The 12,117-nt window shown below is 34.9% G+C and overlaps 1 protein-coding gene across 1 annotated transcript in view; it reads left to right on the top strand.

Moving 5' to 3' along the window:
• LOC308359412 (phospholipid-transporting ATPase ABCA3-like) overlaps positions 1–12,117 on the top strand; it is a gene marked incomplete at its 3' end in the record, with an annotated part of 132,133 nt that overhangs the window by 56,712 nt on the left and 63,304 nt on the right. Inside the window, exons 15-16 of the mRNA XM_080830443.1 lie at positions 230–440; positions 6,267–6,417. Coding sequence (XP_080686569.1) covers positions 230–440; positions 6,267–6,417 — 362 coding nt within the window. The remainder of the gene's footprint in view (positions 1–229; positions 441–6,266; positions 6,418–12,117) is intronic.

Here is a 12,117-nt window from a genome sequence, read left to right as displayed (position 1 = left end):
AAATTAAATCCCATATAGAATTCACATTATCAAATTATTGTAATAAATTTGTCACAAGTTTAGAATTATTCTAGCATTCCTAATTCAGTTTTAGTCTAAACTTGTTATCTTAGCTTAATTGAACAAGTGACTGAAAAACAAAACCAGAGTAACCCCCATAAGTGGTAAGATCTTAGTGACACTAGTACATAATGCTTAATGGTTATGAAATTGTTTTTCTGGTCTTCAGGTGGTGATACTTGATGAGCCAACCTCTGGCATGGACCCAGCCTCAAGGAGGGCCGCCTGGGATGTCCTTCAGCAGTATAAACAGGATCGTACCATCTTATTGACCACCCACTACATGGATGAAGCTGACTTCCTGGGTGATCGCATAGCCATTATGGTCAAGGGATCTCTGCGGTGCTGTGGCTCTTCAGTTTTCCTGAAAAAAATATATGGTCTCTTTCCCTTTGATTATTTTTTGGGTATTGATATCTCAATATTCTTCTAACATAATCTTCATGGATATTGATATCTTAGTAATATTATTCTAATATAATTTCTATATTTTTTGTCTATCTCCCCAAAACTTCTATGATTTCCTCTTTTTATTGGGGCTCAACTATGAGCCCTTTGAAGTAATGGTCATAGTTTATTTATTTTTAATATGGAAGTATAATTGACATACAGTGTCCTATTATTTTCAGATGTACCTCATAGTGGTTCAGTATTTTATATATTACAGAGTGATCCTCATGATAAGTCTAGTTACAATCTGTAACCATACAAAGTTATTACAATATTATTGACTGTATTTTCCATGCTGTATATTATATCTACATCGCTTATTTATTTTGTATCCAGGAGTTTACTCCTCTTAATCCCCTTTACTTATTTGCATGGCCTCCAACCCCTTCTGTTTCTGGTAACTGACAGTTTGTTCCTTGTATCTTTGAGTCTGTTTTGTCTCTGTGGTTTATTTTTTTTAGATTCTACATGTAAGTGAAATTATTTGGTATTTGTCTTTGTCTGATTTATTTCACTTAGCATGATACCACCTAGGTCTAGCCATGTTGTTACAAATGGAAGGATTTCATTTTTATGGCTACATAATATTCCATTGTATATATTTACCACATCTTCTTGATTTGTTCATCAGTGGGTGGACACTTAGGTTGCTTCCATAACTCAGCTCTGGTAAATAATGCTGCAAAAAACATAGGGGTGCATATATCTTTTTGAATTGGCATGTTTGTGTTCTTTGAGTAAATACCCAGTAGTGGAATTACTGGATCATATAGTAGTTCTACTTTTAATTTTTTGAGGACTCTTCACAATGTTTTCCACAGTGGTTCCATCAGTTTCCATTTCTGCCAACAGCCCAGAGGGTTCTTTTTTCTCCTCATCCTCACCATCACCTATTATTTCTTGTATTACAGTTTTAGCCATTCTTTTTTTCATTATTATGTTCAGTTAGCCATAGTATAGTACATCATTAGTTTTTGACGTAGCGTTCAATGATTCATTAGTTAGATATAACACCCAGTGCTCGTCACAACACATGCCCTCCTTAATACCCATCACCCTGTTACCCACTCCCCTGACCCCCTACCCTCTGAAACTCTGTTTGTTTCCCATGGGCATAGTCTCTCATGGTTCATCTCCCTCTCTGATTTCTCCTCCTTCAGATTTCCCCCCCTTCCCCTATGCTCCTCTGTGCTATTGCTTATGTTCCACATATGAGTGAAACCATATGATAATTGTCTTTTTCTGCTTGACTTATTTCATTTAGCATAATCCTCTCTAGCTCCATCCATGTTGATGCAAATGGTGAATATTCATCCTTTCTGATGGCTGAATTATATGTGTGTACTGGAAAGGAACCAGTCAACAAAACTAAGAGGCAAGGGTGCCTGGTGGCTCAGGCGTTAAGCGTCTGCCTTCGGCTCAGATCATGATCCCAGTGTCCTGGAATGGAACCCCACATTGGGCTCCCGGCTCAGTGGGAAGCCTGCTTCTCCCTCTCCCACTCACCCTGCTTGTCTTCCCTCTCTCACTGTGTCTCTCTCTAATAAATGAATAAAAATCTTAAAAAAAAAAAAAAAAAAACAACCAACAACTAAGACGCAGCCCACAGAATGGGAGAAGATATTTGCAAAGGACATTATAGATAAAGGACTGGTATCCGTGGTCAAAAGAGCTTCTCAAACTCAACACCCAAAAAAACAATCCAGTCAAAATATGGGCAGAAGACATGAACAGACATTTCTCCAGAGAAGACATACAAATGGCTAGGAGACACATGAAAAAGTGTTCAACATCACTAGTCATCAGGGAAATACAAATGAAGACCACAATGAGATACCACCTTACACCAGTTAGAATGGCCAAAATTAACAAGACAGGGAATAACAAATGTTGGCAAGGATATGGAAAAAGGGAAACCCTCTTACATTGTTGGTGGGAATGCAAGCTGGTACAGCCACTCTGGAAAACAGTATGGAGCTTCCTCAAGAAGTTAAAAATAGAGCCACCCTATGACCCAGCAATTGCACTTCTAGGTATCTACCCCAAAGATACAGATATAGTGAAAAGAAGGTAAACATGCACCCCAATGTTCATAGCAGCAATATCAACTATAGTCAAACTGTGGAAGGAGCCAAGATGCCCTTCAACAGATGAATGGGTAAAGAAGATGGGGTTTTAGCCATTCTGACAGGTGTGAAGTGATACCTCCTTGTGGTTCTGATTTGTAATTCCCTGATGATGAGTGATGTTGAGCACATTTTCATGTATCAATTAGCCTTCTGTATGTCTTTGGAGAAATGTCTGTTCATGTCTTCCGCCCATTTTTAAATTGGGTTATTTGGTCTTTGGTGTTGAGTTGTATAATTTCTTTGTATATTGTGGATATTAGCCCTTTATTTGATATAATTTACAAATATCTTCTCCCACTCACAGTGCTGTCTTTTTGTTTTGTTAACAATTTCCTTCCCTGCACAAAAGCTAGGTTTGATGTAGTCTCAATAGTTTAATTTTGCTTTTGTTTCCCTTGCCAGAGGAGACCCAGCTAGAAAAATGTTTCTATAGTCAATATCAAAGAGATTACATCCTGTGTTTTCGCCTAGGAATTTTTGGTTTGCAAGCATTTTTTTTTTTTTATTCTGTAGGTTGCCTTCCATTTTGTTGTTTCCTTTGTCATTCAGAATCTTTTTATTTTTTTTAATTTTTAAAAAAGATTTATTGATTTATTTTAGAGAGAGAGAGCAAGAGAGAGAGTGAATGGAGGGAGATGCAGAGGGAGGGAACCTTCAAGCAGACTCTCCACTGAGCACAGAGCCTGACTCAGGGCTCAGTCCCACAACCATGAGATCCTGACCTGAGCCAAAGCCAAGAATTGGATACCAAACTGACTGAGCCACCCAGGCACCCCCATAATCTTTTTAGTTTGTTGTGGACACACTTATCTATTTTTTTTTTCTTTGCTATGCTTTTGGTTTCATATCCAAAAAACATTGCCAGGACCAATGTTGAGAAGATTTTACCCAGTGTTTTCTTGTAGGAGTAGATCTTACTTTTTTCATTAAATCTATTCATTTGTTCTGTCTTTTTATTGGAGAGTTTAATCTGTTTATATTTAATACAGATTTTGATAGGGAAGGTGCTACTTTGTTAATTGTGTTCTCTTTGTCTTATAATTCTGTGTCCTTCTTTTCCTGTCTTGCTGTCTTCATTTCTTTTTTACTGATTTTTTGGTATTGATATGCTTTGATTTCTTTGTTTTGTGTAATTTCTAGACATATTTTCTTTGTGGTTATCATGGGACTAACATAAAATATAACTTCATATTATAAGCTGATAACTTAAACTCCATTGCAAACAAAAAACTGTTCTCTTTACTTCCCTCACAATATTTTATTGATGGCACACATATATATTTATATTGTGTAATTGTGTATTGCATATCTTATTTTTAGTTAACATGTTTTAGTAATATTTACTTTTAGTTACAGTTTTTTAATACTTTTAACTTTTATACTAGGATTAAAAGTAGCTTACCAACCATCATTATAATATACATTATTCTATTTTTAAAAATATTTTATTATTTACTTGACAGAGATCACAAGTAGGCAGAGAGGCAGGCAGAGAGAGAGGAGGAAGCAGGCTTCCTGCAGAGCAGAGAGCCTGATGTGGGGCTCGATCCCAGGACCCTGGGATCATGACCTAAGCTGAAGGCAGAGGCTTTAACCCACTGAGCCACCCAGGCACCCCCATTATTCTATATTTGTATATTTACCATTATTTGTGAGATTTATGCTTTCATATGAATTTCTATTACTGGTTAGCATCCCTTTTTTTTTTTTTTAAAGAATACTTTCCAATTTGAGGATTTGAAGAACTCCCTTTGGCATTTCTTATAATGTAGATCTAGTGGTAATGAATTCTCTCAGCTTTTGTTTATCTAGGAATGTCTTTCTCCTTCATTTTAGAAGGATAGTTTTGTCAAATAGAGTACTCTTTGTTGGTATTTTTTCTTTCAGCGCTTTAAATATATCTCGTTATTCCCTCTAGCCTTCAAGATTTCTGCTGAAAAATCAGCTAATGAGCAGTCCCTTGTATGTAACAACTTGCTTTTCCCTTGCTGCTTTTAAAATCTTCCCTTTGTCTTTGACTTTTTACTATTTGATTTATAATGTATCTTATTGTAGATATCTTTGGATTCATCTTGTTTAGATACTTTGCATTTGTGTCTCTGAATGTCCATTTCCTTTCCTTGGTTGGGAAGTTTTCAGCCATTATTTCTTTGAATAAACTTTCTAGCACCTCCTCTTCCTCCTCCCTCTCTCTCTCCCTCTCTCCCTCCCTCCATTGTGGGACTCCCATATTGTATATATTGCTCTACTTAGTGACACTCTAAGTCTCTTGGGCTTTATTTATTCTTTTTCTTTTCTTTTCTTTTCTTTTTTTTTGTTCCTCTGAGTGAACAGTTTCCAGTGACTTGACTTTGAGGTCACTTATCCTTTTGTCCACTTTATGTAGTCCACTTTTGAACCCCTTTAATGAATTTTTCATTTTAGTTATTATATTCTTCAGCTCTATGACTTCTTTTTGGTACTTTGTTTCTTTGTCGAAATTCTCGCTTTGTTCATGTGTTGGTATCCTGACCTTGGTGAGCATCTTTATAATGTTATTTTAAACTCTGTCAGGTAAATTATGTAGATCTCCATTTAATAGAGTCATATTCTGGAGATAATATTTTTCCTTTGTTTGGAAAACATTTCTATTTCTGCTTCTCTATTTTTTCCATCACATTTAGGTTTCGATTTTCTAGTTTCCTTGCATTTTTTTAATGATTAAATTTGTGAATATAATAATAGTAGGACTAAAGTAAATGGTATACCAGAAAATGGTATACCCTGGTCTGTTAGGCCACTATTATGGAAGACTTAGTCACTATAATCTATATTTGAGCAAATACTGGGATGTATTACACCTTTGTATAGATTCTCTCCATCACTGTCTTCAAATGTTTTAGTAATAGGATCAGGATTTTGCTCTTAGCAGAGGTTGGGATCTGTACATGAATGAGATCATGGAGATCTCTTTAAGCTATAGTCCAGTTCCCAGCTTTTCATATCTAACAAGTGCTCTTTGATTTCCATTTCTGCACCTTAAAGGTTTTCTGTCTACCCTGCTGCCTTCTCTCTAACCTTCAAAGGGCCATTGCAGTGAAGGGCTGATGTACCACAAACGTGTTTCTCTCAGCTCTTTTTCTGCCCTGAGCTGTCAGAGTACCATTGCAATGTTTTCCACAAAGTTCTGGAGTGCCCCGGAGACATTTTTTTTCTACTTCTTACCCTTTCCTCCAGCTTTGCAAGACAAGTATAGTGCATCTGGTGGAGGTTGAGAATACTTTGGAAAGATTCTCAGATATCTGATGGAAGGGACTTTTATCTGATTAATTTACCGCCTTACTTATAATAGGCACCAAATAGATATCTGTTTAATGAATATTAACCTTGTCTTCTCAGATCTCAATGTCAATAGAATAAAAGGCCATATAACAGAGATTTTTTTTCCATCTCTGTTCTATCAGTCCCGAAGAAAATTAATGAAATTATGAAAGAAGTACTAATTGGACTTCTTAGACTTATAGTCATATGATTAACATGCCTTATCTTCTTCTAGCTCACCCAAAACATGGAAAGCCAACTATGGTCTCCCAAGAATATTGGAAATACAAAATTGTTTCATTTGTTCTTCTAAATGGATTTTCTCAGGTGTGGGATACCACATTGTCATGGTGAAGGAAGCTCACTGTAATGTTGAAGAAATCTCCAAATTGCTTCAGCGTTATATACCAACAGCCACTTTGGAGAAGAATGTTAATAAAGAAGTGTCTTTTATTCTACCCAAAGAGTACACCCACAGGTATGAGTCCAAAGAATGCAAAATGATTAATGTTTAGATAACCAGATATCATTATTGCTTTCCCAGGCCTCTTCAGGCTTAGTAAATAGAGTTTATTTAACAAGCCAAAACTCCAGTCATTGCTGTCACTTGCACTGAAAAGAAGGATGCCACATTTGGCTATAGGTTCCTGGTTTTAATTGGTTATTACTGATTGTATGTTTTGGTGGAGTCAAAATTGGTGGGTGAAGTGAACAGAAATATAAATGAGATGAAAATGATTTTGGTGGTGGCTCTTGAAGCCAAGTTGACAGGAACTCAGTGTAAAAGGCAGTTTGACTGCACTCACTAGCCCAGTTTTTCATCAAAGGTAGTCACAAAGAATAATAACTCTACCTAAGATAACCATCCTGATAAAGGGAAATGAAAACTAAGTATACTCATCAGTGACTTTGAGAGTATAATATTTTTATCTTTTTCTAATATATAAGTAGGTAGTTGTAGTATTTCCTCAAGCTAGTTGTCATATTCCAGAAGAATATGAAGGGTTTTAATGCCCTCTTTTCTAGGAAAAGGAGGAATGTTTCAAAAAGCAGAAAAAGAAGGAAAAGGAACTGCATCATGTCAACATTGTTCATTTAGTAAATCTGAAAGTTCCTGAGAAGCAGCAGCATAGAATAGTGTGATCGAGCAGCAGAATGGAACCAAGATTCTAGCCATAAGCTGGAACGAGTGAATTAAATATCATGGAGAATTAGAAATAAAATTCTAGATATATATCCTCAGCGATACATGGTGGTTGACTCATTCAGAAAAGTTGGGATCCAAAAGGGTGTTTTGGCCCATTGTGATAGTTGTGATCCATGTGAAGCTGCAGAGTCTCTCTGAAGGAGACATAAAGTTAAAGCACTTGCTTAAACTTATCACACTATCTGCCTATCCTCATTCATATGGACACAAATGACGTTCTCAAAGAATGTCTAAAACAGGAAATGAAAGTATTCTGAAGCAGATGATGTCTTTTATCATCATAGTTATAGTATCTTCTTCATATTTTATCATATCTTCATATTTGAAAGCAGAAGGTCTTTATCATCTATCCTTATCATTGGGGCTTAAGAGAACAGGAAAAGGAAGAATATCCAAGAGGTGAGCTATTAATTTTAGATTACTGGGCCATATAATGATGCACTGACTCCAGAATAAACTTGGAAGTCATGAAATGAGGGAAGAATGTGTTTTTCTAACAGGGAGATGTTTTATTTAAAAAAAAAAAAAAAACAATTTTTTAAAAAGTCAGCTTCACATCCAGCATGGGCCCCAACACAGGATTTGAACTCACAACCCTGAGATCAAGACCTGAACTAAGATCAAGAGCTGGACGCTTAACTGACTGAGCCAACCAGGTACCCCTAATAGGGAGATATTTTAAACTAAGAAATGGAAAAAAACAATTTAAAGGAAAATAAATAGCTATGAATCTATTTTTTTTCCAGAATATAATATGAAAAAAAAAGAAGTGATGGTTGAATTCTTGGTGATTTTCATTCCAGCTAAGATTTTTATAACTGATAGTAATTGAACAGTAACTTTTTGCAAGCTATTATTCTAGTATGGATTTATTTACAAATCTAAATAAATAATAAGGAAGAGAATAAGCATTTTAGTTGCATATACCTGTGTTCTGATTCATTGAATGTCTCCCACAAGGAAAGTACTCTTGAAATTTTAAAATGGTATTGTAACTTGCTGTAAAACAGTGCTGAGACTTGTTGGAATGAAGCTTAAGTTTAGAATGTTGCCTGGGGAGTGGAGTGAATGGAAGTGATATGCAGAGACATAAAAGAATTACCAGAATAGTGCTACATATCAGGAAATATTTATATGTTTAAAATTCATGAATCAGAGGCTGTAAATATAAAGGGAAACCAGTGGGTGGCAATAGAAGAAAGAAACAAATACTGTTTTATGAAGCTCCTACAAATTAAAGGGAGGAAATGTACTATTCCTGGTACAAGGTTTAAGCAAGATAACATGGTAAGGAGAGTAATTCAAGTATAGACACACAACAGATATTTCATTCACCTCAAAGCAAGTCTACTGATGTGTCTCTGGGGTTTGCCAACCTCTTAGAAATTTGGCGGGGGGAGGAACGGAGGAAATTAAAAACAAACAAATACTATAAATCTAAATCTGCTAATCAAGAAAATGTTGGTTGAAGGCAAAAAAAAAAAAGTCAGATATTTTATGGGAAATTTACGACATCGTGGTGAACTTCATGGCAGAAAAGAAGAAAGGATCTTGGTAGACTTAGAAGCCAACATTATGTAGAATATACATAAGATATATAGAAAAGCAAATTTCTATAACATAACCCAAGATTGTTTGGAAGCTTCAAAAATGAAATTCTGAACACAGATCCCAAAGTTGAAAAAAATAGAGTGACAGCTAAAATTCAATAAACAAGGATAAGTAATAGAGTTGATACAGAATATCATCAGGAATTTTATCACCCCAATCTGTTATTCAAAGGATTTAAAAAGTGGTTAATTTAATATTAATTTGGGGTGTTTTGAGCAGGTTTAGCTCCTAAGCAGTGAAGTTGGAAAGATGTATGAGGGTTACAAGTATGTATTTGGCACAACAGAAAGAGCGCTAGTATTTGAGATAATCCAGCATATTAGCCAGGAAGAAAAAGAAGGGAAATTAAATGTATACATGATAGATCTAGATAATTGTTATGCAAGGCCTCTTTGGAAGTGTCCTGATAACCTTCCTGTAGTTTGGCCTTGACTTGTCTTAAAGGCATGAGATTTTGAGGTTGGGACTTGGAAATGAGAAAAGACTAAAATATCGTCACCAAGAATTTCAAGGAAAGGAAGCTTCAGTGTTGGCATCAAATAAAGACAAATTTTCAACTCCGGTTTTGATTCAATCTTTCAACCAAAGAGAATGATCTTTTAATTTAAAATACAAGAACAAACAGGGAGAAAGGGAGAAATTTTCAGTGTGCTTCTCACAGCTGTAAAGAAGTTCAAGTTTCCAAGCTGTAATGAAGTGCATATGAGACACTCACATCACTATGAAGTGATTGCAGAGGAATAAATGTTAGTTCAAGTGAAGTAATTTTGCAACAAATAAGGGAAGAAAATAAAATGTACTTAATTTTACCTTTTTCCAAGTGACTCTGTTTACAAGATGATTCTTAAATTTAGAAAGATTATCCCAAATAGTAAGATTAAATCAGTAGTAAATCAAGAGAGATTAAATCAAATAGTCATGGTGATACAGTTGGTTTAAAACACAAGCCAGTTAGAAAACTAGAGATGTGCCAATCTCATTCTAATTTTAAACTTCAGAAATTGACACTGATGTTCCCACGGTTGATTCAAAGCAAAACACACACACCCCAAAACCTTGAATGATAACTAATAAATCATTAAATCATGCAAAAACTCATCTTGGTCTTGTACAGAATTTCCTCCATATGTTTTATATGATTTTAAGTCAGTCCTCGATAAATATCAATCTTGTTCTAAGGATGAGCGGGAAAAAGAATGGGCTGTAGAAAAGATACTGAATTTTGAAATAAAAGCACTAATCTAAGAAATAATAAGAAATGCCTACTTTGAAAATAATTTCCCAGAATGGGAAACTTCAGAAATTCTCTGCTGTATAGTCTCATTCAAATTAAAGAGGACACTAAATGTAGAACAGTTTGGAGGAGAGGAAAATGAGATAAAATGATGTGAAATTCCTGATCAACTAATAAAGATCTGACCAATACTTAGGCAGAAAAGAGAACTACTAAGAGAACTACTATGCCAAAAATTCTTCCCAGAACTATGAGGAAACCTGCAAAATATAAAGAGACCAACCAGTACATTAGCACTACACACCCACAAGAATGGCTGAAACTAAAAAGATAGCCTATAACATATGAACATGGTAAATGGATCTCATCGCTAATAGAAGTATAAAATGGTAAAACTGCTTTGGAAAATGAGTGATCTTTTTTTACTAAGCTAAATATGTGCTTAATCTATGACCCCGCAATTATTCCTACTATATACCTTAAAAACACATGTCCATCAGAAGAGATGTAAAAGAGTGTTTATATATATAGACACTATTCATAATAGCTCCAAACCAAAACCACCAAAATGTTCATCAAAAGGAAAATGGAAGAATATAGCAATAAAAAAGAATAAGCTTGTGGTATATGACATGAATAAATTCTCACAGACATTGAGACATTGGATAAAAAAGTACAGGCTGCAAGATTCCATTTATATGAAGTTCAAGAAAAGAAAAAATCTTTATGTAATTCTAAAATTAAAATAACCTCTATAAGAGGGGTGTCTAGCTGGCTCAGTGGAGCACGTGACTCTTGATCTCAGGGTTGTTAGTTTGAGCCCCACATTAGGTTTAGACATTACTTAAAGTCTTTTTAAAAAATAATAAAATTACCATAAGATGTGTGTGTGTGTGTGCACGTGCACATGTACACACACACACATGCAGGGGGCAGGCATTGGGAAAGAAGTTAATGACTAAGAAAAGACCTGTTAGAATCCCCCTTTGTGATTCTGGAAATGTTCTCTATCCTACCTGGATGGTTACCCACGTAGGTATGTACTTATGTGGAAATTCATTTACAAGTAGTATACTTTGTTATGTCTCAGTAAAAAAAAAAATATTTAAAAATATATGTAATGAAAAAAACTTTGTAATGGATAGAAGTAAGTACATCAAATGTTAACAGTGATATACAGTGGTAACAGTGGTGGTCACATTTTTTTCTGTTTTTTAAAAATTTTTCTGTATTCTTATCTTACGTTGACTATATGTTGTCTTTATAACATCTATATATTTGTTCAATATATATGTATTATATATATAATAAATAACAAGACAAAATGGGAAAAACAGCTACACTCAAGGTGATCAATTTTTCTTTTTAATTTTTTTGTGTTCCTCTCAAGTATAATACATAATATATATACTTATATTTGTTAAATATATATTTTATATATAATAAAACATATATTAGAAAAATATGTTTTTCACATTATGATTGGCTTATATACAGTTTTTTAATTTATCTATCTATTGCTGTCTTTAGTATCTTTATCTTTACTCTGTATCACTAAGGAACCAAAGGTATGCTAGTTGACACGTGATTGCAGGATGACAAAAATCAAGAAACTTATTTAGTTCTGGAGTATACGAATTAGGAAAGTCTGCCATAGTTACTCCCTATGGGAATAATCACCAGGAAAATTACTGTGTTATTTCTCAGGATCATTACATGCATTTACTGACATGAGTATAATATGTTGTACATCATATACATATATTGATATGGATACAATAATAATTCGTTTTATAACTTTTTAAAAAAGATTTTTATTTATTTATTTGACAGACAGAGATCACAAGTAGGCAGAGAGGCAGGCAGAGAGAGAGAGAGGAAGAAGCAGGCTCACTGCTGAGCAGAGAGCCCGATGCAGGGCTCGATCCCAGAACTCTGGGATCATGACCCGAGCCGAAGGCAGAGGCTTTAACCCACTGAGCCACCCAGGCGCCCCTAGTTTTATAACTTAACAGAAATGAAATCCTGTCATAATAATGTTCTGAATCTTGTTTTGTTTACTTACCTGCATTTTTGGTCAACTGTTTATGGTAGGACTTTTAGGACGTCCCATTTTTCAGATAACT

Source organism: Martes martes (genome assembly GCF_963455335.1).
Source record: "Martes martes genome assembly, chromosome: 18".
Taxonomy (NCBI): Eukaryota; Metazoa; Chordata; class Mammalia; order Carnivora; family Mustelidae; genus Martes; species Martes martes.
The sequence above is the reverse complement of the archived record's forward strand: the minus strand, read 5'-3'. Positions and strand labels throughout refer to the sequence as shown.